Here is a 26,979-nt window from a genome sequence, read left to right as displayed (position 1 = left end):
AAGAGAACAGCTTAGGAATAAGAGAATGCACAATAATAGAGAAAGAGAGACAAAAATAGACAAAAGAAAGACAGAGAGAAGTAGAGCAAGAAAGAGAAGTTGTGGTGTGTGGCATGTGTTTGTGGAAGTTTTCTGGACATCTTTTTACAGATTCAGGTTCTGAGAGAACAAACTATTCACTGGGGAAAACAGAAAAAGCTGGAGAATTAGAAGGATCCAGAAGATTGTAACACATTGTCCAAGTTAATGTGAGTCCAAGCAGAACAACACATGAAGATGCCAAGAGAAACCATATTGAATCAGTCAGCTTGGAAGGTTGGATTACATGGAGGCTAGAAGCTCCTAGTATTAGGTCTATAAATAGTAGAACAGAGGGAAAAAATACTCTGGCCTCAGCCTAAAGGAAGTATTTGCATAGCTTGGGTAAGACTCTTATCTCATCACTTTATCTAAGAAAAGAAAAGTGACATTCACTTAGAAAGACATACAGACAGACACACAGACAGACAACAGACACACACATATACAGAGACACACAAACACACAAACATACAAACATAGAGCGGTGTGGGGAGCGAGGGAAGAAGAGACAGAGGGAAGAAGGGAGAGAGAATGCTTGCAGTCAACCATTGAACTGAGAACAAGGTTCCAAAAAGAGGAGTTACAGAAAGAACTGAAGTAGTTGAAGGGGTTTGCCACCCCATAAGAAGAACAATATCAACCAACCAAACCCCTGCCCTCGATCTTCCATGGACTAAACAACCATCCCAAGAATACACAAGGATGAGCCTATGGCTCCATCTGCATATGAAGCAGAGGATATCCTTTTCAGGCACCAATGGGAGCAAATGCCCTTGGTCCTGTCAAGGCTTGATGCCCCAGTGTAGGGAACTGTCAGAATGGGCAGGTTGGAAGGAGTAAGTGGGTGAATGAGGAACTGCCCTCATAGAACAGGAGGCATGAGGGGAAATAATAGCTGGTTTGTAGAGGACAAATCAGGAAAGGGGATAATATTTAAAATGTGAATTAAAAAAATCCCCTCCCCCAATGAAAGAAAAAGAAAGAGAAATGGAGAAAGAAAAAGAAAAACAAATGGGGGTACATAACTAAACAGATGCCGACTGGTGATGCAGCGGCGTTATTCCCATGATAGTCAAGCAGCTTCTGGGAAACCAAAGTCTTTGGGTTCCAGGGGGAGCATGGTTGCAAAGCTGAAACTTAACGGAATTGACGGAAAGGCACCACCAAGAGTTGAGCCTGCAGCTTAATTTGACTCAACATGGGAATCCTCACCCGGCCTGGACACAGACAGGATTGACAGATTGATAGGTCTTTCTCGATTCCGTGGTTGGTGGTGCATGGCCTTTCTTAGTTGGTGGAGCGATGTGTCCTGTTAATTCTGATAATGAACAAGACTCTGGCATGCTAACTATTTATGGCGTCCCCCAACTTCTTAGAGGGACAAGTGGTGTTCAGCCACCTGAGATTGAACAATAACAGGTCTGTGATGCCCTTAGATGTCCTGGGCTGCATGTGTGCCACACTGACTGGCTCAGCCTGTGCCTACCCTACGCCTGCAGGTGAGGGTAACCCATTGAACCGCATTCGTGATGGAGATCGGGGATTACAATTATTCCCCATGAAAGAGGAATTCCCAGTAAGTGCGGGTCATAACCTTGCATTGATTAAGTCCCTGCCCTTTGTACACACCGCCTTCGCTACTATGGATTGGATGGTTTAGTGAGGCCTGATAGGCCCATGGCCCTGTAGGAGGGCTGAGAAGAAGGTCAAACTTGATTATCTAGAGGAAGTAAAAGTCGTAACAAGGTTTCCATAGGTGAACCAGCGGAAGGATCATTAATGGAAAAGGCCGAGGGGGTGTCTGGTCCTTTCTTGGGCCTGTGTGAGTCCCTCCTCTCACCAGGAGGCGCGTCCCCGGGTCCGGGTCGCCAATGTGGCATGTGCCACAGCAGGAGGCCAAGTGAGTGTTTTGGGAAAGGCGGGGGATTGTTATGGAGAGGTGCGGGGAGGGTGTCTGGTATGGTCCGTCGAGGGACCTCCTCCATTCTCCCTCCTCTGCCTCTGTCCTCACCTCCCTGAGCCCGCCTCCTCCTCCGCTGCCGCCGACAGTTCCTCCCTTGCCCGCCGCCGCTGGGTGCTGGGTTTGCGGCGTCCCATGTCCCGTGTTTCCTGCCTTTCTGTTCCCGACCCGGTCTTTTTTTTCTTTTCACATGTATCCTTTAGTTTCCCGCTGGCCGGCCTGAGGTGGAACCACCTCGCCTTTGGCCCCTCTCTTCCGGTTCAGCAGGGGCGGGCGGGGGAGCTGGTGCCCTTGTTAGCACCCATACAAGTCCACTCACACCCCAGATATCGATACGACTCTTAGCGGTGGATCACTTGGCTCGAACATCGATGAAGAACGCAGCTAGCTGCAAGAATTAATGTGAATTGCAGGACACATTGATCATGGACACTTTGAACGCACTTGCGGGCCCGGGTTCCTCCCGGGGCTACACCTGTCTGAGAGTAGCTTGATGATCAATTGCCACCCCCCTGCGGTTTCGCCACCACTGCAGGGGTGGGACGGGGGATGGGCGCGTCGCGCGGCTGGGACTCTGCTCGCAGGGCCTCTCCCCTAGGCCCTCGGTCTCCAGAAGTTCAGACATGGGCGGCGTCCGGTGGTCGTCCGTGCCCGGTGGGTCTGAGAGGGCCTCATCCTCCCCATCCACTGGCGCTGTGCGCCAGCCACCCTCCTCGTGGCTCCTTCCTGCTCGCTCCGCCGCTCCCGCTCCCGTCCTCGCCTGCTCTCCCCACCGTGTGGACACGTTGGCGTGGGCCGGTCGGGTGCCTGGGCGCGAGCAGGGCCGCGTCCCCGGGGTCGGTCATCGTGCCTCCGGTCTGGGAGGTGGGCCTTGCCCACTGGATCGGTGCGTCCACCGCAGCCGTGCACCCGCCAGTGCACGCGTGCACGCGGAGAAAGCGACCTGCAAGTGTCGGACGGGGTGGGGGCCATACCACACCCGCGGCGCCTTTCTCAGGTACCTCTCCTCCCCACTTCCCTCTGCCAGGGGCCGACCGCTCGGGCGCCAGCCCGCAGGACGCCGCGGCGTCTGTGCGCTGACACGACTTGCCCCCGATGTGGGAGCTGGCTGGGGTAGAGAGGTCGCAGGCCCCCCTGGGACCCCGGCACCCTCTTGCTCTCCTCTCTGTCTGTCTGCCCGCGGCAGCTCGCGCGCCCTCCTTTCCTCCTTCCCCTCTCGACAGTGACCTCAGATCAGACGTGACGACCCACTGAATTTAAGCATATTAGTCAGCGGAGGAAAAGAAACTAACCAGGATTCCCTCAGTAATGGCGAGTGAACAGGGAAGAGCCCATCGCCGAATCCCTGCTGCGTGCCACAGTGGCGCGGGAAATGTGGCGTACGGAAGACCCACTCCCCAGCGCCGCTTGTGGGGAGGCCAAGTCCTTAGGATCGAGCCCAGCCCGTGGATGGTGTGAGGCCAGTAGCGGACCCAGGCGCGCCGGGCCCGGGTCTTCCCAGAGTCGGGTTGCTTGGGAATGCTGCCCAAAGCCCATGGTAAACTCCATTTAAGGCTAAATACCGGCACGAGACCGATAGCCAACAAGTACAGTAAGGAAAAATTGAAAAGAACTTTGAAGAGAGAGTTCAAGAGGGCGTGAAACAGTTAAGAGGTAAACGGGTGGGGTCAGCGCAGTCCGCCGGGAGGATTCAACCCAGCGGCACGGGTTCAGCTGTGCCAGTGGTCCCAGGGGATCTTTCCCGCTTCCTGTTCCTCCCGACCCCTCCACCCACTCGACTTTCTTCCCCCTCCACTCATCCCGCTGTCACTGTCCCCGCTCCTAAGTCCAGCGGCGCGTGCGCTCCAGCGGCAGGCGTGGGGTGCGGTGGGGGCGCCCGGGTGGGACCGGGGGTAGGGTTGGTGGGTGATTGCCCACCCCCCCCCCCCCCCGTCGGTGACTTGCTGCCTCTGGGCGCCCTTCCACCTTGGTGGTGCGCCAAAAGAGGCTATGGGACCTCTGGGAAGGCCCTGAGGGGAAGGTGACTGGGGAGGCGGTGTGGCATCACCCGTGGGCCCTGGATCACCGGCCCTGAGTATTACAGCACATCCTCTCCATACAGAAGACATTGACAGACAGACAGACAGACAGACTAACAGACACACACACACACACACACACACACACACACAGGTACTCACACACACAGAGACACACACACACAAATACATATTTAAATATTTAAAATGATGTTTAAAAAAAGTAGTCTTCCTGTTTAACAGAGGTTTAAAGGGAAATTGGCTGACAGAACGTTTTTGTGGGTTTTTATTCTCTTTTTTACCAAATAGGAGGTAGATCTGTTGGCCCTTTTATTAAAAGCCAAAGTATTAAGTGGCGAGCTGATGTTTCAACTTTTACCATTCTGTTCCTTTCACGAAAACCAGGTAGTGTTGTTTCTTTGACTTTTCCTTTTTGAAACAAAATGAAAGGAGCTCTACCAGTTGGCCTAGTTTCCCTGTTACTTTTCCCTCTTCCACTGTATGCTCAATGAAATAAAGGAAATAAATGAAGTTTCCAGTTATTTATTTGTTTGGGAGACCCGAACTCTCTCTCAAGAGATATTTCCATCTCTCCCCCTCCACACACACAAGGCCTCCTCCCTGTATGTGAGGGGAAGGGAGAGGGGTGGACAGGAGCTAGCTAAGAGGGGGTGGGGTAGGGCTGAGAACATGCATGTCCCTGAAGGTCTGTCAGGGAAATACTGCTGCTGCCCTAGCATGTTGCTTCAGTGTTGAGCCAGGCGGTGCCTCTTTAGGGTGGGGGTGGGGGGCAAGTTTTCTGCCTGAAATCAGTGAGTGATGATTTCATTGTGAATGTCTGATCCCTCGCTGTCCTTTCAGTGCTATGGCTCATGGCAAACGACTGAAGAAAACCTTAGTTAGACTCACACCCAGCTGTTTGGAAATGGTAATGGAATTGATAGCACACCCTCAGGGAAAGAGGAAGACTCCCTTTGCTCACTCTCAAATCCCAGCTGTAGTGCCATATTGGATTTGGGCCTGGCCGCTTTGTAACTGTATGGCCACAGTAAAAGTCTTGGGATTGTTGGACAGAGGCCTCTCCCATGTATTTACGGCACAGGAAGAAAAACCAAGTAGTAACACCCAGTGTCTCCACTGCATGACCTCGGCTGAGCCTGGCTGATGCATGTGGAACCAACACACCTGGACCACACCTGGGTGGTGGTCAATTTACTTCTGCCTTTTGCTTCCTCAGCCTTTATCCTGGAGATTTAGGCTGGTCTTCTGGGATTTCTCCCTAATTAATTCGGGTCTCATAGTTGGTCTTTTGTTACCGAAGTCACGAGCCAGGGTTTCCCGCTGTGCTTCCCAGTTATTTTCTACCTGGAGACTTGGGTATATAAGTGGTGAATAAAGCTACAGGAGTCTCTCACTCTCACTCTTTTTCCTCACTCTCACTCTTCCTTCTGCTCTTCCTCTCTCTCTCTCTCTCTCTCTCTCTCTCTCTCTCTCTCTCTCTCTCTTCCTCTCTTCCTCTCCTGGCTTGACAAGATAACCTGTGTGTGTGTATGTGTGTTTCTTTCATCCTGTAGGCTTTCGCCCGATTCTCGGTACCGTGTCGGCGCTGGCGCCGACACCCAGCCTCACCCTGCCAGCTCTGGATTTCTAAGTAAGGCTTAATCTGGACCATATTTATAAGATTTGGAGTTTCTGATTCATGTTTAATGTTTAGTTAAATAAAGCTTGTGAAGGGCTGGAGAGATGGCTCAGAGGTTAAGAGCACTCACTGCTCTGCTCTTCCAGAGGTCCTGAGTTTCATTCCACAAAAACCATATAGTGGCTCACAACCCTCTGCAAAGGGATATCCCGTGTACTCTACTTCCGTGTGTATATGAAAAGGACTTTAGTGTACTCATATAAATGAAAATAAATAAATAAACCTTTAAAAGAATGAAACAAAATAAAGCTTGCAAAGAAATTGAGCATCTTAAAATGCCAGGCATGTCTATCCACTCCTTTTATTTTATTTCGTGTGTGTAAAACATAACCACAGAGGTGGTTCCCCTTTTATTAACCTCGATAGCACAACTGGGACAGAAGTGCAAACTGTCATCTAACTATCTGGGAGTGGAGTGGTTGGAAACAGGGAGATGGAACATTTGCAGTTAGTAAAGTTCTGCTGTCGGTTTTTTTTTTTTCCTTTCCTTTTTGGATAGGTATCGGGAGCTTTTTTTTTTTTTTTAAAGTACAAATTTTGTTTTCTGTGCAACATTCTGATCATAGTTTCCCATCGCAAAGCTCTTTCCAGATCCTTCCTCCCCATCCACCACCCCGTTCTACCCCAGGCCTGCCCTTATATGTGGTTGATGAATAGCCAGGTAAATCTCCATTGGAGAAAGCACGATATTCCCATCTCCTATGACTGTCAATGGCAGATGACTTAAATGCCAGTGACTTCGGACTTGACTCCATTTTTCCCTTGGAGAACTGGGTTTGGATCTGTTGAATGAAGGCAGGTCCTGGGTTTTGAAACAAACAAGCAAACAAACACACCAAAAAATATTTAAACCAGGCAACAACTGCCTGCACACCAAGAGATTGTTGACTCCTCTTTGGAGCTAGTACGATGTGAAACTTGCTTAATAAAGTAGAATCCACACAGCACAAAGGGAACACTTTAACAAATTATGAGGAAAAGAGAGAGAGAGAGAGAGAGAGAGAGAGAGAGAGATCTGTTTATCTCCCTCCTCTAGTTTTTCAGACTAGAGATTTCATCTTCCTCTGTCTCTGGTGCTGGTGGCTTTACTGCTGGTTTGGGGGGGATTGGGATAGGGATAGGAAGAAAAAAGTTTTGAGTGCTGATTTTAAAGCGCTCTCTCTCTCTCTCTCTCTCTCTCTCTCTCTCTCTCTAGAGCACTCTCTCTCGCTCTCTCTCCCTCTGCCCCTCTCCCTCTCCTTCTCCCTCTCCCTCTCCCCCCCCTCTCTCTATACACACACACACACACACACACACACACACACACACACACACACACACACACACACACTTCCTAGAATGAAAGAAAAAAATGAAAAGGAAGGCACCCATGGTGATGCATGACTTTGATCTCACTTTGGTCTCAGCACTGGAGAGGAAGATAGGAAGGCCTATCTAGATGCAATGTGAAGAAGGCCTATGTCAGATTAGTTAATGGCTAGGTAACTGTTACCTAGCTAGTCTGCCATTTTGTTGCAGTTACTAATATTATAAGGACACTTTCTCATTGGTTGTTTCTGCTGTTACTGCCGGAATTCATTACATATTCTGGTAGGTTCTTCTGTGTGATAACACTCAGAAACCAAACACTGTAGAAGTCAGTCTAACTGCATTCTTTGTTGTCTAGTTACCCGCAATAATCTTGGACATGAACTGAACACCCAGCAGCATTTCCCAAAACCATCCATGTATAAGCTTTTATAAGCTGAACCACCAACACTAGAGCGACAGTGCAGACAGAGACTATTTGGAACCGGACGTCCATTTTGAGTTTTTGTTTGTGTTCTTGTTTTTTTTCTCCTCTCCTGTCCTGTTCTGTCCTGTCCTGATCTGTCTTGTCCGTCCTGTCTGTCTGTCTGTCTGTCTGTCTCTCTGTCTTTCTGTCTGTAAATCTACACATATAGTTCTTTCCACATCTTATATTTCAAAACATATAATGCTTGTTGTGCTTCTCATTTCATTCAAGGGTACTACTCTCTAGATCTGAGGAGCCCCCTTACAATTGTCCACAAGTAGTGATGACTGGGGTGTTCAGTGTGACTAAGCAGGAATTATATGGTTGCTGCCATTATGCTTGATCTTACCCAAGGTAGGGTTTCAGGGCATTGTTGCCAAGATGGCGAACAACAGACAGTGATTGAAGAGACAGAAAAATAACCTACAATTTTCCCTCTCTGTCACTGTTTCTCTGTCACTCTCTATCTCTCTTCCCTCCTTCCCTCCCTCCTCTCTCAGACCTGAATGAACCTTGGAACTAAAGTAAATGTACAGTGAAAAGAAGCCAGGTGCGGTGCTGCATGTCTTTAATTGCATCACTTGAGAGGTGGAGGTGGGTAGAACCCTGTGGGCAGGCTGCAGACCTGATCCAGGTACTGATTTCTAGGGCTTATGTGCAAAGACCCCCGACTCAACGAAAGAAATGAAGAGGAAATTAAAGGAACAGATACAATTAACTTGGAATAAACCAAACAAACTAAGGAAAAGGAAAGGCAGTATTGGGGTGGCCTGCCTTACAGAGGCAAACATTTATTTGTCAGTGCCTCCTCAGTTGAATACACACACACACACACACACACACACACACACACACACACACACACACACACAGAGAGAGAGAGAGAGAGAGAGAGAGAGAGAGAGAGAGAGAGAGAGAGAGAGCGATCTGTTAATCTGTTTGTCTCCCTCCCCTAGTTTTTCAGACAGGTTTCTCTATGATTCCTCTGTAGACTGATGGCTCAGAGGGCAAAGCTGCTGGCTGTTAAAGGTCTAGGGAAAACATGAGGGCCTAGATGCAATGTGTAAGCCTGAGGGAACTGTTAAGGCCTAGATTCCCTGTGAAGGAGGCCTACATCATGTATACATATATACACACATTCATATATATGAATATGTATGTGAATGTGTATACACTCAGGTATCCTTTATTTTATTAGCTTATTTTGAATATAATTTCCATGCTAATCAAAAAGAGGAAATTTTCTTTGGCATCGGATTCTTCTTGAACAAAAGATGGATATAAATAATCACATATTCAGATGTTATATCTAATATTGAGAAGATATTCCCAGATATGGTGTTAATCCATCATAGTCCATGTGTGAACACAAAACAGACTTAGTAAGAATTTTGGCAAGTGGATTTTAAAAACTTATATAGGGTTATTAAGAGCAGTGGTAACATTTTTTAACTTGATATTTTATATATTTACATTGCAAATGTTATTCCCTTGCCCAGTTACCCACTCTCCCACAACCCACCCCCTGCTTTCATGAGGATGTTTTCCTCCCATCCACCCATTCATACCTCAATAGCATGCCATTTCCCTGCACTGGAGAAAGGAACATTCACAGGACCAAGGGCTTCTCCTCCTATTGATGCCAGACAATGCCGTTCTCTGCTCAATATGCAACTGAAGCATAAGGCTTTTACATGGGTACTATTTGGTTAGTAGTTTAATCCCTGGGAGCACTGGTAAGTCTAGTTGGTTGATATTGTTGTTCTTCCTATGGGTTTGCAAACCGTTTCAGCTCTTCCTTCACTCCTTCATTGGAGTCCCCATGGAGTCTGATGGTTAGCTTCAAGCATGCTTGTCTAAATCAGTGAGGTTCTGGCAGAGTCTCTCAGGAGACATCCACATCAAGCTCCCATCAATAAGGAATTCTTGGCATTAGCAATACTGACTAGGTTTGGTGGCTGCATATGTGATAGGTCCACAGATGGGGCAGCATCTAGATGGCCTTTCCTTAAGTCTCTGCTCCACTCTGTGTCCCTATATTCCCCTCCCTCTTGAGTATTTTCTCCCCCTTCTAGAAAGGACTGAAGTGTACACATTTTGTTCTTCCTACTTCTTGAGCATTGTATGGTCTATGAATTGTATCTTGGGTATTCCAAGCTTTGGACTAGTATCTACTAACTGTGTTAATTCACTCAGGATGATATTTCCTAGTTCTATCCATTTGCCTAGGAGTTTCATGAAGTCATTGTTTTTGAAAGCTGAGTAGTACTTCATTGTGTAAATATGCCACATTTTCTGTATCCATTCTTCTGTTAAAGGGCATCTGTGTTCCAGCTTCTGGCTGGAGGGCCTTTGCACTAGAACTCGTCCAGTCTGATGTCTCTCAGACATGCTCAAAAGTTTTTGTCCTGGGTGATTCTAGAATCCCATAAATCTGGATATAATATTTTGTGTAAAATTATGAAGGCATTTTAATTAAATTAAAATATAGCAAAAGTTAAAACTATGGATAAACTCTCTTCCAGCTTAATCTTTTCTTGGTTATTATCAGTATATAAGATACATGCTGGATGACAACAGCAAATTAAGAATTACCCTGTAGTCCCTTAACCATTTTCTATGTATCTGTGGTGTTGTGTGTTGTAAGAATGTTGGTGGATATGAGTGTGTGGTGCATGCCTGTAGCTGTGTGGCTTTACCCATCTGTGCATGTGTATTTGTAGTTCTGAGAAGGATTTCAAGCGTCTTCTTTAGTGCTGTTCACTGTTCTTGACATAAGTTCTCTTGTTGAACTAGAAATTCAGTGTGGGATTGCAGAACTGGTCAGTGAGCCCTCAGGATTCAGAGGTAATAGTTATGTGTAGCTATCCCCTCTGCCTGGCATTATGTATACATGCTGAATATTCAGACGAAGGTCCATATGTTTCTACCCTCTGAGCAATTTCCCAGTCCTAGAGTGATTGAATGTTTGCTTAAGATTTGATAACAGACCTTAATTGTTTTCTGTTTTGCTTTTGTTTGTAATTTTCCATAGATCACTCTGCAGGTGGATATTATAAAAGACACCTGAATAGACCATAAAATAAAAATAGGAGTAGATGCATTACAAGCAATTCTATAAAACCGTATTTTGCATACTTACCTTGTGAAGCACAGTTGATATTTCTGGGTTTGCCTGTTATATAAACAGCATAGTTTGATATAAGGACAGTTTAGACTCTTTAAATAGAAAAGAATAAGAGAGATACATCTCTTGAAATAGTATAGAGAATGTGATACTTTATCACATGAGAATTAAAACTGAGCCACATAGCCTACAGCAGAGGAAATGAGGGAGAAATGTGTATATACCTTTTGCAGCACAGTCTCTGGAATAAAACAAACAGGGACATTTAAATAAATATATAGCAGTATTTAAGACTTCATTTCTCTTCCAATATTTGCAACTACATAGTCAAACATTATATCTTGGAGTCATAGATCACTGTGCTATCTAGGATTGCACGATGAGGATGGCATAGTGGCAGTATAGCAAAATAACTGATAGGAAAAGCAGAGCAGTCACCCCATTAGGATGCATATGAATTGCATTTCCTCCCTGCTGGGAACTAAGCAACAATGGGTGAAACGGTGCAAGTGCCTCTGTAGTAATTTGGTGTCCTGGGGTTATGTCCAGAGGATATACAGCTGGAGCACATGGTGTTCAATTTATTTTTAGTTTGTCTGATTTAAAATGTGATTGCTGTTAGTAAACATTTTTGTGATGATTGCTTGAAATTTATTTGCTCTTTATTAGAAATTGTAGAATCATATTTATAATTTGCAGTCCTGGGGGTACTGGTGGTTGTACATGGGGAACAACTAAGTCAGCAAATGATTACGTCAGACAATGCTGACGAAAAGAACATGGGTACCACAGTTACAGCTGCCTAAGAACTGATAACCACAACCTAAGGGAAGAGTCTCTTCCCTCAACCTCGACTCCTTTAAGACATTGGCTTCTGCATCAGACAGGCCTTGACAAGTTTGATCCTGGGTAAGGGCATAGAACTAGTGTTCCAGTTATTCTTTTGTCCAGGTCTTTCAGACAGCCTAGGGCAGTCCTGGCTCCCCACATTAATAGGTACTTCATAGTATTCATAAGACTTTCCAGCTGGATGTGACTTTTGAATTTTCTTTCATAAGCAGGGAAGTGTTAGATCACAGTCCTGTCTAACTGGCTGCTTTCCTCAAACCTGCCATTCCCTTTGTAACCTCTCAATATAATTGATAAGCCACATATTCTGTGGCCTTGTAGTCTCTCTGTCCCTTGCATCTGATTCCCAGGCCCCAAAAACCTTTAATGGTAACTCTGCCTCCACCTTTTTTCTTTCTGTGATTCATCTATTAGTCTAGATCACAAGGTATATATCCTACCCAAAAAAATCATACGATTGAGGAACACCAAAATCCTATAATTTCTTGGAAATTAAAAATCCTCACTCTCCTATCTTTGTCTTTAGTATCCCATCATGGTTATATGTGGCCATGATGCAATAAATCACTTCACACTCAAAGACTTAAGCATGTTTCCCTTCAGGACACTCGACACACAATATATGTGCTGCAGTAAAAATAAAAACAACAAAACAAAACAAAAAACCCAACAGAACTGGTTCCCAGGTATACCCTAGCTGTCTCACTCCCTTAATATTTCTGGTGCCATTGGAAATAGCAATAACTTATCTCAGTGGCTCCATGCTGCACCATCTACTTTCTGACACACTAATCTTCCCAACATGGCACCCTGTCAGGCTGCTCCTCCGTCATCCACAGCCCTCTTGGTTGGGTTTCCACCACGCCAGGCAAACACATCCCAATTCTTTGGTAGGCCCATGCATCTGGCCACCATACACTCTCTTAAACTCAATTAAGTTGCCTTATGAAAGAACACATCAAACAATATTTTCTGATGCAATTGATAAGGTATAATTTGCCAATCTAGATGGCACAGAATCCTGTACACACCCATCCCTTGAGAATAGTCATAACAACCTGTAATATGTACAGAGAGGCATCTAAACATCTACTGCCATGTTCTCTGTGCTCTCACATTCTCACTCTGGCTTCCTCTGCCTCTCTAAAACTTTTCTCCCACCCATCCTTCCATCTTATGCAATGACAGGCCTGGTTCTATCCTGTATCTCCCTTCACCTTAATAATGACATCAATCTACTCTTTTACCCTTTTAATTAAAAAAAAAACAGAAACTTTTTTCTCAAATATAAGTTGAGCATAACTATTATCATTCTGTAATTTAAAAGTATAAGATGTACATAACACCCAGCCCAACTTTTATCAGTTAAACAGAACATTTAGATATATTTTAGCTTATAAAAGGCTTAAAATCTGTTATATCCTGGCTAGCTTAAGTATTATCTGATAACTAGATAATTAAATATGTATTCTCAAAGTTACATAGTCTGAGTGGGTTATAAGATTATACTAAGTTTTCAACCCCCGCTAGTAATCTGAGAATGAGCCATATATCTGTAAATATAGGAAGCCTAGCATGGCTTCTAGAACTGAGACAGGTTATAGAGACAATTTTCTATTTGCACAGTCCCCTGTGAGCAACACGTGAGAGAAAGTCTTCAGGCTTCTGGCCTAGGATCATCAGACAGACTTTTGAAACACTGAATTTTGAAGGGCTAATCATTCTGGCTTGGCAGAAATTTTCAGCCAACTTATTCTGCAATGTTTCCTTTTCTGGACAGTAATTAGTCTGTAGAAGAATTGGAGCAATTTTTGCATAGTGCCTGTCTGCCACAATAAATCACCTCATGTGGAGGTGGAGATTTTCAGTTTCTTCTTTGAATATACCAAAGGGGAGCTGGTGGGAGTGGACATGTCTCAATAAAAGTTAAAGAACATTAAATGTCATATTTTGTGGACTTCTGGTGTTTTTAGAAACCATCTAACTATATAAGTAATCTGGACTGTTGTCCATTAATTATCTTAATAAATTATCTTGAAAGCATTCTAACAATAAAACTTAGAGAAATGAATTTGCTATTTGGCCTTAAACTCACGTGCTTAATCATCTCAGCTTCATTTTTTAATAGCAGAAAAGGACTGGGTATAAGCCATCAATGCTGAAATGTGTTGTATAGGCACAATACGTGTACATCAGAGTAACAATATTAATTTTAAATCAATGAGAAATTTATATTAAAGAAAATCTTAAAAATCTAAATTTGTATCAAATAAATTCTGTACCAATGTAAAAGATCATAATTTTAGTTTAGTAATAAATATAAAAATAATTATGTACAGCTTGAAGAAACCATTGAAGAGTTTTTGTCCCAATTCCGTGAACTTTGGGGGACTAAAAGTACTTATTCTAAGGTCGTTTTTCTGAGAAATTTAGAAATGCGTATAATTTAACAGGGAGGAATTAGCTCAAACTGATTATACATAATCTCAGTTGGTGAAAAACCTTGTATTTATTACTAAGCTAAAGTTATACTCTTTTACACTTGAAAGTATGTTATAATACATTACATTCTCTCCCATGATCTCTTATGATGATCTCTTTTTTTTTTTCCCCCCCGGAGCTGGGGACCGAACCCAGGGCCTTGCGCTTCCTAGGTAAGCGCTCTACCACTGAGCTAAATCCCCAGCCCTTATGATGATCTCTTAAACAGTGAAGAAAATTTGTACATCTTTTAAACTCATCTATTATTTCTAGCTTTATGTATATAAGCTATTTAAAATTTGTCTATAGAGATATTCTATCTTCTGTTAATTAAGAAAACATCTGTCCTTTCATATTTTTCTTTATTTTTTATATAAAGAAATATACTTGTATGCACTCTACATTCTCTTTACCAAATCTCACCAGATTTCCTATAATACATCTCCTGACACCATGTCTTCATCTGTTTACCTTTTAGATCTCATCAAAGAATCAGAATCTAGTGTCACTCGTGAAGGGAATCTATTGAAGCACAAGCAAATTACCAAGGCAATACCCCCAAAAAATGAATGATTCTTCATTCACCAGTAGCCATCAAATTCCAAAAGCCCCTTAATATGGCATTGGAAAGGGTTGGTCACCTCATCTAAGCCCTGACTCTAGCTGGCTTGATCATGTGAAAGTATTGTGTTAACACTGGTGCTGTGGGTTCATGAGTGTGATAACCATGAGCTGTCCAGAGGACAGCTTTTCATTCTCTGTACCGAACAGCTATCACAATTTTCTTGATACAATAGAGATTAATTCAATGTTCATTACAAGAAGGCAGGAACATACTCATCTAATTATGATGGAGATGTTATTAAAAATTTTAGTTTCTAAATGCCTTTTATTTATGTAAAATTCCAGAAAATTTTATTTCTGTTTATGGTCTGAAACATCTTCCTTTCATTCATAACAAACACAATGATAGTTCTAACTTTTGAAATGACATTATAATATAATGTATATGTATCAAACTTTTCTAAATTTGTGTGCATGTGTATCCCATTTTTAAGAGTATTAAGTTTTTTCTTAATGTTTTCTAGCTGTATTAATACGATCATAAGATTTTCTTTTTAAGTAAAATAACTTATGCATTATTTTCCTAACATAAGTCTTAATTTTATATCTCAAATATTATTTTCTATTGCATACATAGATGAATTTTAGTTGTCAACATTTGGTTGATCAATTAGTTCCTTGTTTATTAAATTGTAAATTTATACTTTTGTGTAGAAACTAACTTTTGTAAAGTTTGCATACATAATTTTCATATTTATTCAGTTGATATCACGTGATTCATAATATTTTTTCTCTTCAAATAACTACAACATAGATTTTGATTAGTTTAATGAATAAAGACTATTAAATGCACCTGTAGAAATTATTGATTTGAATATTGATCTGAATAACTATAGAGAATAATTTGATATTAAATACTGGGTAGGAGTGTGGGACTGCATTTTAACTATCTGAATTATGCTGTTTCAAGGTTATGTTAAATGACTTTTTTTATAGATACGTACAGTGTTAAAATGACTTATATTCAAATCATTGTTCTTTGTCCTTCATTTTCTTTTTGACTTTTTTTAGTTTTTCATATTTAAAAGCGGTTTTAAATATTTGCTTCATGCATCTGTACATGTGTGCACAAATGAGTACAGGTACTTGCAAAATGTAGGAGAGGGTACCCAATTTCCAGAGCTCGATTGACAAGTAGTAATGACCCACCAAATATAAATACTGGACACTGAACTTAGGTTCTCTACTAGAGACCAAGGAAAACCCATGAACCTTTTTTATAGGTCCTGATTTTAATTTTTGTTAAGGGTCTAGTTCTTTGTGCCTTTCTTACTCATGAAAACAACTTTGTCGAGTTTGATACAAATAATTTTGTGTAAATATTCATCTTTAATTAATTGGGATTCAAAAATTTGGACTGTATTTCCTATTGATTTTAGTAAGATGATATCATACTGATGTATACTATCAGAAAATCCTGCAAGAAGTCACCATGACTGAAAATGGGAATAGAGAAGGCTTAAAAAATTGTATTTCATTACAGGTGGACATGTCCACCATTCCTCTCATTAAAGTAAGCTCATATGTGGGAAAAGATACTTCAAATCAGACAGTTGAGGATTTGTGTTATTCTTATACTATCAACTCAGCTCATTTACATTCTACCACTGTTAGCAAATTCCCTCCCCAGGTGACTGCCATGTGGTTATTATCATTGTCTTTTTGAATTTTGCTGTACGTATGACTAGCTTGAAAAATTTGAAACTTAATGAGGCTTGAATGGACTAAGAAAGAATCACCAGTGTTTCATTTGCTCAGTCCTTTTTTTTTTCCCTTTTCAACACCTCGAATTGCCGTTATTTCAGTATGCATCCACATTTCAACATTTAGTGGTCCTGAACAGAGTGGGGAGCTTGTCAATGAGACAGGAGCCAGGCCCACCTATCTGCAAATGATCTGTGAACACGGTGACACAGAGCTCCTCTGGGTCCCTGCCCAGGGTCTGAGGAACAACACTGAAACCCGAGTTGGCAGAGTCAGGGCCTCGTGCTCCAGCTGTCAGACTCCACTCCAGACCTGATGGGTGATCAGGGTGACTGAGAGCCCTGTTCAAACCTCTTCAACTTGTAAAAACAAAGCAATTATGGGAAAAGGAACCAACTCAGAACCATGTTCACCGAGGACTTTCCACATGGCCTTTCTCTAGGCATATATCCAAGGACCCTGAGCGGTGGCCCGTCTGAGTCTCCCTGTGACTGCACCGTTAACCTCTAGACCTGAGCTCAAAGGTCAAGAGCTGATGGTGGTGGCAGGGCCGTGGACCCAGTGCTCCCTTCCCAGGCTGGTGGCCGGTGAACAAGTGTGGTCCAGAGCTAAGGGAGTGTGGCCAGGCTTTTTCAACCTCATCTGATGGCTTCTGGCCACAGCAAGTGTTGGGTGGTGATGGGCAACAAGGGACTTGAGGAGGGGAAAGCAGCACCCCTTGATAAAGGTGGGGAGACTGGAAGCTCTGAATTCCTCACCCGTGGCCAATTTCAGGGGAGGGGAGGTTACAATCTAAGCTTTGACCAAGGGTGGGAGTGGAGGAGTGGGGACCATGGCTTGGATGGGGCAATCACTTAAGACTTAAGAAAGCATGGGTACAGCCAGAGCACCCCAAGCCTAGTGGTGGTCAGTCCCACGGCTGCTACCTGAAACCTCCCCATCTATTCTAAGGGCCACCACACAGCTGTGGCAGAGGGCAGGGCGGGCAAAGGCATACCCAGGCCAAGTGCCAGCAGCAGGTGATTGTGTGAGACGTGTCTGTCCACAGTTGTGCCCACTGCTCCCAAAGGAAACCGATTTCAACACACCTTATTGATCCCATAAGTTCAACCAGGCAGACAGCGGTTATACGCGACAGATGATTTTACACAGCACAACTTAAGTATTTCAAATGGACAAGAAGTTAGTATCAGAGCAATGTCTCAGGATGAAGTCTAAGTGGGGATTCCTGTCCAGTACTTTGAGGTCTACAGATGGATCTAGAAAATCCACTACTGTGGAAAATGAAGACTTGGGTTGGATGGGGAAGGGAGGCCGGGGCCTTGGTGACTAACGGCTCTAACTTTGTCCTTTTGGTGGCTGTGGCAGCTTCATGTTCTCTTTTGACATCATCAAGCGCCTCAGTTCCTGCAGGATGACTTTGATGCTGTGGGAATTCTGTCACTTTGCCAGCACTGCCATGGCTCGTGGATCCACCACTCCATTGGAACTGCTCACACCGTTCATATTGACTCTTGTTACAAATCTCACAGGCTGGGATGCTTCTGGATACTAGAGTGGCCCACATTCTATCTTAAGGCTGCATATTCGGTTTTCATAAATTGTTCGTGGAGGCCCAATTATCATGCCTGTCCACCTTGTGAGTGTCATGTCCTCATCTTCCTCCAGACCCTAGCTAACTGTGCTGTCGCCTATTCCTTTCTGGCCTTCTTCCAGCTCTTCCAACAGTCGGAAATCTCAAAGGACTTTATTCCCGAGCCCGTGGTGGCTGCCATCTTGCGTCGCTAACGCTCGAAGTCAGTCCTTCCTTTCTTCCTCTAACCCTAGGTCCCTAGCTCCCTCCCTCCCTCTCTCTCTCTCTCTCTCTCTCTCTCTCTCTCTCTCTCTCTCTCTCTCTCTTTTTTCCACAGGGTCTCATAAACTCCAGACTTGCCTGAAGCTCAATATATATATCTAGTGATGACTTTGAATGTCTGATATTCACCAATAAATTATAGATAGGAACAACCATGCCTGATCTTGTACAGTTTTGGAACTCATCCAAGGGTGTCTTCCATACTGGCATGTAGCCTTTCAAATGAGCAACTTACCAAATCTCTTCCTGTTTCTTCCTTGTTCCCTTCCTTCCTTCCTTCCTTCCTTCCTTCCTTCCTTCCTTCTTTCCTTCCTTCGTTGCTTCCTTCCAAGCTTTCTTCCTTCCCTTCTTTTATTTTCCTTCTGTTCTTTCTGTTCATGCATTTTGTTTTCATTTTGATTTTGAAGTTAAAAGCTATTACTGAAGTTTTCACCTCTTGAAATCAGAAAGCATGAGCTGTAGAGCATTTAGACTTTCATATGTAGAAATCATTGTGTACCTATAGCAAAAACTATATACATTAAAGGTGACAGAAGCATTATTGTCTCAAAGTACTGGCTCTGTTCTTCAATTATTGTTAGAAACTTTTATTATTATTAATAGTTCACATAATCTAATATGTATACTATGAACATCTGCATTTTGAAAATGACAAAGGGGTATAAATTACATTTTCAATCCAGCAACACAGAAACAAGCATCTTTCTAATATTCTCATTCTAGAGTTAATATTTTATCTATCATGCAAATGTATTTTAGAGAAATTCATTAAGGATTCTCCTCTTGCTTAATTGTAGGTGACATTATCAAAACTTCTGAGAAAAAAGGAATTCCAATGTGATTGTACTTAATATATTAAAGTTGAAATTGGTACAAAAAACAACACTAGGATGAATTTTTTTATAACTTCTGATTTCATTGAATAGGCATGAGATTAGACATGGCTTGTGTCATTCTTAGAAGTTCTTACAAGAAAGTAACAGGAGAATTCTTTTGGAGCTTCCATAATTTGTGTCATTATTTGAAGAAGATGCTTATCAGTTTTATCTGAGGTTACTGTCTAGGTGAGGTGTTTCCAGGATGTTTTCATCTTATTACAAGAAGTCACAGAGAGCAAGGTGACAAAGAAACTTTATTCAAAAGCAAAGGGAGAAACACTGGCATTCAGTGTAGCTTTAATGTGTGGACCTCTCGAGAAGGAGGAATTGTTTACTCAGAGTTCAGTGTGGATATTTCTGTTTTGATCGACTTTTTTTGATTAGGCAAGCCTTAATTAACTGTGAACGTCAGTTTCCATGATGCATTTGATTTAATCAAATGCATATTCATGATCACTAGGTATATGACATTAAACAGGATGTTTCCCTTGAAAGTTGTTCCAGAGGATTCAATACGACTTACTGAGTATATATTCTAAACTGTCTCAGGCCAGTTGAAACAGATTTCTCCCTCCAGTATGTGGATATGCTCTTGAATACTTTTGAATGGAAGTTGATCATGAAAGAGAAGTTTATAAACAATGTTATGTGCAGAGAGTCTTAGTCCATTGTTTGATACATATACAGCTTCATGCAGGTGAGATGAGGTGAGCAACTTCATTGTTAGGTATATTTCTGGAAGGTAAATTTTTATGCAGCCTAAGTCAAGTGAAGTCCCAGGTTGAAGTGCTTTTCCCATACCTATATGCCTCATTCAAGGAATTTTAGTGCTTTTGCTTGTATCGTTACTTAGGCTACAGTACAGCTCACTGTTTCTTTGATGTTTGCTCAGACTCAGCTCAGTCAGTGACTGCATCTCAGTAGCTGCTGGACTCATTTGGCTCTTGTTCTTTGTCTTCCAATTTAATGGTAACTTCTTCAAGGATCAAACAATTTGGTCATTCTATGAATATTAATGTAACTAGTCATAAGTCCTTATCAAATGATATCCAAGTCTCCTATGCTGACATAAAATGGAATTGTCACTCCAGAGGCTTGCTGAGCTTCAATATGAACTTCTAACTTCATGATGAGTAAATAACCTTCATCAATTGCTTATAAGAAATTCATTTAAATTTTGACAATTATGTTGGGCCAGCAAGAGGGAAGAAGGACTTGCAGAACAAGCTTAACACCCTCACTTTAAACATAGGATCCATAGATAATGACCCAATACAGAAATTGGCCATCTGGCCTATACACATGCTGTGGAATCAGAAGACCTACATGAACACACACACATGCAGTACACACACACACACACACACACACACACACATACACACACACAAACACACACACACACCCCAAAAATAATAAACTAATGTTTTTTAAATTTTCTAATATTAATATTTCTTTATTCTGACAACGATTTATTTTACATATGTGGATTCATGGTTCACAAAATAGTATTTATGATCAATGGCAATTATAAAGGTCAAGTGGACATTTTCATGAGTTCAAGGTTATAAATTTTTAATTTAATATTCCTCAGTACATGACCACCAAGAATTAGTGTGTGTGATATGGTGTGTGTGTGTGTGTGTGTGTTGTGTGTTGTGTGTGTGTGTGTCTGTCTGTCTATGTCTTCATGCCTATGTGTTCAAGCAGAAGACAGAGAAAGTAAATAGTATCCTCTTTTATAATTTTCTACACAATCTTCTCAATTCAAAGCCTTTCACTTATACTGATGCTATCTTGCTGTGCACAAGCTCCAGAAATTCTTTCCCTGTCATCATATCACTGGGGTATAGCTGTATACAACTATGACTGTTTTAAAGTGCGGGCACAGAAATTTGAATTCTCCTCTTTCTGCAGCAAATTCTTTCCCACACTAGGTTATCTCTTATCATCACTTCTGAGTAATTTTGAAGACTGCTGTTTTCACTCTCTGTAAATTTGGAAAATTATATTTACAGTCAGGATTTGGAATTTCTATGGTCTGATAATAAAACCTACCCCATGTCGACTAAGAGCTTTTAGAATGTGGCCATAGCTATTTGCTTTTCATAATTTCAAATGTCTCCTCCTAAACAGAAATCAATGTGTTTTGATAATCATAATTTAGAATGTTTCCAACTGATTTAAAATGTTACTTCAAATTGTTAATTCATTTCTTTTTTTGTATCATGACATGATTTGGGCTTCTGGAAATAGTAAGTTCAAGCAGAAATAAAAGTTTAGACATACTGTATCTACACAGCTAAGGCTTAAGCAGCCAACAAAGCATTTCTCTAACTGACATGTTTACAAAGGTGTCCTGTGAAAAAATAAACTAAAAAGTCAGAAATTTTGCTAGCTCAACACTCTAGGTACAAGTAGTTGAAATGACTGATCTTCTCTGTCAGACTGAGGATTTCCTCCCGATAACTGCAGTGTCAGCAATCAATGTTGTCTCTTTTCTCTTGATCCATCTGACTAACTCCAGATACCTGATCTAACTGAAGCGGTGAGTTGAAATATTGCTGCATTCACTGGCCATTTCAGTATAGAAAGAACTGGAAATGATATCAAAAAGGAGAAGACTCAAACTGAGCAAAGCATACTTTAGCTAATGCTGCAAGGTAATATGGTGATCAACATAGTTGGTTTCTGACAGACCTGTGTTTCATCTGAAGATGTCTAAAAGATATAACATTGTGAAAATCTACATATTCTTAGAGATGTAACATTCCTCCTCTGTTCACTGTGAGGATAAAATTAAATTGATCATGCAATAGTCGTAGTGGGAACTATGTCAAACTAATAACCATACATGATAGCAATTGTTATTTGGACTCTCTTCTTGACGCTGTTCTTTCACAGCAAGTCTGTTATCAATTAGTATTCAAAATATAACTGAAAAGAATGCCTCTACTGAAAACAGTTGCTTATCTAAAACCTAATAGAATACATATACTATGAAACTCCACATGACTTTTCCTCTTCTTCTTCTTCCTCTTCCTCTTCTTCTTCTTCTTCTTCCTCTTCCTCTTCCTCTTCCTCCTCCTCCTCCTCCTCCTCCTCCTCCTCTTCTTCTTCTTCTTCTTCTTCTTCTTCTTCTTCTTCTTCTTCTTCTTCTTCTTCTTCTTCTTCTTCTTCTTCTTCTTCTTCTTCTTCTTCATCTTCCTCTTCCTCCTCTTCTTTTTTTTTTAATTAACTTGAGTATTTCTTATATACATTTCGAGTGTTATTCCCTTTCCCGGTTTCCGGACAAACATCCCCCTCCGCCCTCCCCTTCTTTATGGGTGTACCCCTCCACATCCTCCCCCCATTGCCGCCCTCCCCCCAACAATCTAGTTCACTGGGGGTTCAGTCTTAGCAGGACCCAGGGCTTCCCCTTCCACTGGTGCTCTTACTAGGATATTCACTGCTACCTATGAGGTCAGAGTCCAGGGTCAGTCCATGTATAGTCTTTAGGTAGTGGCTTAGTCCCTGGAAGCTCTGGTTGCTTGGCATTGTTGTACATATGGGGTCTCAAGCCCCTTCAAGCTCTTCTGGTCCTTTCTCTGATTCCTTCAACGGGGGTCCTATTCTCAGTTCAGTGGTTTGCTGCTGGCATTCGCCTCTGTGTTTGCTGTATTCTGGCTGTGTCTCTCAGGAGCGATCTACATCCGGCTCCTGTTGGCATGCACTTCTTTGCTTCATCCATCTTGTCTAATTGGATGGCTGTATATGTATGGGCCACATGTGGGGCAGGCTCTGAATGGGTGTTCCTTCTGTGTCTGTTTTTAATCTTTTTTTTGTCTGTTTTAATTTGCCTCTCTATTCCCTGCCAAGGGTATTCTTGTTCCCCTTTTAAAGAAGGAGTGAAACATTCACATTTTGATCATCCATCTTGGGTTTCATTTGTTCTACGCATCTAGTGTAATTCAAGCATTGGGCTAATAGCCAGATATCAATGAGTGCATACCATGTGTGTTTTTCTGTGATTGGGTTACCTCACTCAGGATGATATTTTCCAGTTCCAAACATCTGCCTACGAATTTCATAAAGTCATTGTTTTTCATAGCTGAGTAATATTCTATTGTGTAGATGTACCACATTTTCTGTATCCATTCTTCTGTTGAAGGGCATCTGGGTTCTTTCCAGCTTCTGGCTATTATAAATAAGGCTGTGATGAACGTAGTGGAGCATGTGTCTTTTTTTATATGTTGGGGCATCTTCTGGGTATATGCCCAAGAGAGGTATAGCTGGATCCTCAGGCAGTTCAATGTCCAATTTTCTGAGGAGCCTCCAGACTGATTTCCAGAATGGTTGTACCAGTCTGCAATCCCACCAACAATGGAGGAGTGTTCCTCTTTCTCCACATCCTCGCCAGCATCTGCTGTCACCTGAGTTTTTGATCTTAGCCATTCTCACTGGTGTGAGGTGAAATCTCAGGGTTGTTTTGATTTGCATTTCCCTTATGACTAAATATGTTGAACATTTCTTTAGGTGTTTCTCAGCCATTCAGCATTCCTCAGCTGTGAATTGTTTGTTTAGTTCTGAACCCCATTTTTTAATAGGGTTATTTGTCTCCCTGTGGTCTAACTTCTTGAGTTCTTTGTATATTTGGATATAAGGCCTCTATCTGTTGTAGGATTGGTAAAGATCTTTTCCCAATCTGTTGGTTGCCGTTTTGTCCTAACCGCAGTGTCCTTTGCCTTACAGAAGCTTTGTAGTTTTATGAGATCCCATTTGTCGATTCTTGATCTTAGAGCATAAGCCATTGGTGTTTTGTTCAGGAAATTTTTTCCAGTGCCCATGTGTTCAAGATGCTGCCCTAGTTTTTCTTCTATTAGTTTGAGTGTATTTGGTTTGATGTGGAGGTCCTTGATCCACTTGGACTTAAGCTTTGTACAGGGTGATAAGCTTGGATCAATCTGCATTCTTGTACATGTTGACCTCCAGTTGAACCAGCACATTTGCTGAAAATGCTATCTTTTTTCCATTTGATGGTTTTGGCTCCTTTGTCAAAAATCAAGTGCCCATAGGTGTGTGGGTTCATTTCTGGGTCTTCAGTTCTGTTCCATTGGTCTATCTGTCTGTCTCTGTACCAGTACCATGCAGTTTTTGTCACTATTGCTCTGTAATACTGATTGAGTTCAGGGATAGTAATTCCCCCTGAAGTCCTTTTATTGTTGAGGATAGTTTTAGCTATCCTGGGTTTTTTGTTATTCCAGATGAATTTGCAAATTGTTCTGTCTAACTCTTTGAAGAATTGGATTGGTATTTTGATGGGGATTGCATTGAATCTGTAGATTGCTTTTGGTAAAATGGCCATTTTTACTATATTAATCCTGCCAATCCATGAGCATGGGAGATCTTTCCATCTTCTGAGGTCTTCTTCAATTTCTTTCTTCAGAGTCTCGAAGTTCTTATTGTACAAATCTTTTACTTGCTTGGTTAAAGTCACACTGAGGTAATTTATATTATTTGGGTCTATTATGAAGGGTGTCGTTTCCCTAATTTCTTTCTTGGCTTGTTTCTCTTTTGTGTAGAGGAAGGCTACTGATTTATTTGAGTTAATTTTATACCCAGCCACTTTGCTGAAGTTGTTTATCAGCTTTAGTAGTTCTCTGGTGGAACTTTTGGGATCACTTAAATATACTATCATATCATCTGCAAATAGTGATATTTTGACTTCTTCTTTTCCGATCTGTATCCCCTTGACCTCCTTTTGTTGTCTGATTGCTCTGGCTAGAACTTATTGAATAAGAACTATATTGAATAAGTAGGGAGAGAGTGGGCAGCCTTGTCTAGTCCCTGATTTTAGTGGGATTGCTTCAAGTTTCTCTCCATTTAGTTTAATGTTAGCAACTGGTTTGCTGTACATGGCTTTTACTATGTTTAGGTATGGGCCTAGAATTCCTATTCTTTCCAGGACTTTTTATCATGAAGGGGTGTTGAATTTTGTCAAATGCTTTCTCAGCATCTAATGAAATGATCATGTGGTTTTGTTCTTTCAGTTTGTTTATATAATGGATCACGTTGATGGTTTTCCGTATATTAAACCATCCCTGCATGCCTGGGATGAAGCCTACTTGATCATGGTGGATGATTGTTTTGATGTGCTCTTGGATTCGGTTTGCCAGAATTTTATTGAGTATTTTTGTGTCGATATTCATAAGGGAAATTGGTCTGAAGTTCTCTTTCTTTGTTGGGTCTTTGTGTGGTTTAGGTATAAGAGTAATTCTAGCTTCATAGAAGGAATTCGGTAGTGCTCCATTGTTCTAATTTTGTGGAATAGTTTGGATAATATTGGTATGAGGTCTTCTATGAAGGTCTGATATAATTCTGCACTAAACCCATCTGGACCTGGGCTCTTTTTGGTTGGGAGACCTTTAATGACTGCTTCTATTTCCTTAGGAGTTATGGGGTTGTTTAAATGGTTTATCTGTTCTTGATTTAACTTCGGTACCTGGTATCTGTCTAGGAAATTGTCCATTTCCTGAAGATTTTCAAGTTTTGTTGAATATAGGCTTTTACAATAAGATCTGATGATTTTTTTGAATTTCCTCTGAATCTGTAGTTATGTCTCCCTTTTCATTTCTGATTTTGTTAATTTGGACACACTCTCTGTGTCCTCTCGTTAGTCTGGCTAAGGGTTTATCTATCTTGTTGATTTTCTCAAAGAACCAACTTTTGGTTCTGTTGATTCTTTCTATGGTCCTTTTTGTTTCTACTTGGTTGATTTCAGCTCTGAGTTTGATCATTTCCTGCCTTCTACTCCTCCTGGGTGTATTTGATTCTTTTTGTTCTAGAGCTTTTAGGTGTGCTGTCAAGCTGCTGACATATGCTCTTTCCTGTTTCTTTCTGCAGGCACTCAGCGCTATGAGTTTTCCTCTTAGCACAGCTTTCATTGTGTCCCATAAGTTTGGGTATGTGGCACCATCATTTTCATTAAATTCTAAAAAATCTTTAATTTCTTTCTTTATTTCTTCCTTGACCAGGTTATCATTGAGTAGAGCATTCTTCAATTTCTACGTATATGTGGGCATTCTTCCCTTATTGTTATTGAAGACCAGTTTTAGGCCATGGTGGTCTGATAACACACATGGGATTATTTCTATCTTTCTGTACCTGTTGAGGCCCGTTTTTTGACCAATTATATGGTCAATTTTGGAGAAAGTACCATGAGGAGCTGAGAAGAAGGTATATCCTTTTGTTTTAGGGTAGAATGTTCTATAAATATCTGTTAAGTCCATTTGGCCCATGACTTCTCTTGACGTCTCTGTTTAATTTCTGTCTCCATGATCTGTCCAATTATGAGAGTGGGTGTTGAAATCTCCTACTATTTGTGTGTGAGGTGCCCTGTGTGTTTTGAGCTTTAGTAAGGTTTCTTTTACATATGTAGGTGCCCTTGCATTTGGGGCATATATATTTAGGATTGAGAGTTCATCATGGTGGATTTTTCCTTTGATGAATATGAAGTGTCTTTCCTTATCTTTTTTGATGACTTTTAGTTGAGAATTGGTTTTATTTGATATTAGAATGGCTACTCCAGCTTGCTTGCTTCTTCCAATCATTTGAATGGAAAGTTGTTTTCCAGCCTTTCACTCTGAGGTAGTGTCTGTCTTTGTCTCTGAGGTGTGTTTCCTGTAATCAGTAGAATGCAGGGTCCTCGTTGCGTATCCAGTTTGTTAATCTAAGTATTTTTATTGGGGAGTTGAGGCCATTGATGTTGAGAGATATTAAGGAATAGTGATTATTCCTTCCTGTTATATTCATATTTGGATATGAGGTTATGTTTGTGTGCTTTTCTTCTCTTTGTTTTGTTGCCAAGATGATTAGTTTCTTGCTTCTTCTAGGGTGTAGCTTGCCTCCTTATGTTGGGCCTTACCATTTATTATCCTTTGTAGTGCTGGA

The 26,979-nt window shown here is 41.7% G+C and overlaps 1 protein-coding gene, 1 non-coding gene and 1 pseudogene across 2 annotated transcripts in view; all 3 read left to right on the top strand.

The window, feature by feature from the left end:
- Nucleotides 1–851: 851 nt before the first annotated feature.
- Nucleotides 852–1,860, top strand: LOC148003246 (18S ribosomal RNA; annotated as a pseudogene).
- A 517-nt stretch (nucleotides 1,861–2,377) lies between these two features.
- Nucleotides 2,378–2,530, top strand: LOC120102558 (5.8S ribosomal RNA). The gene has a single exon (XR_015630013.1). It is a non-coding gene; the product is annotated as a 5.8S ribosomal RNA (ribosomal RNA).
- Nucleotides 2,531–2,552: 22 nt separating this feature from the next.
- The window catches only part of LOC148003245 (uncharacterized), a 37,126-nt gene continuing 12,699 nt past the window's right edge, over nucleotides 2,553–26,979 (top strand). The window contains exon 1 of the mRNA XM_087568226.1: nucleotides 2,553–3,038. Within this exon, the coding sequence (XP_087424352.1) occupies nucleotides 2,591–3,038 (448 nt within the window). The 5' untranslated portion in view covers nucleotides 2,553–2,590. The remainder of the gene's footprint in view (nucleotides 3,039–26,979) is intronic.

The sequence above is a fragment of the Rattus norvegicus genome, chromosome 9 (assembly GCF_021556685.1).
Source record: "Rattus norvegicus strain SHRSP/BbbUtx chromosome 9, alternate assembly SHRSP_T2T, whole genome shotgun sequence".
Classification (NCBI taxonomy): domain Eukaryota; kingdom Metazoa; phylum Chordata; class Mammalia; order Rodentia; family Muridae; genus Rattus; species Rattus norvegicus.
The sequence above is the reverse complement of the archived record's forward strand: the minus strand, read 5'-3'. Positions and strand labels throughout refer to the sequence as shown.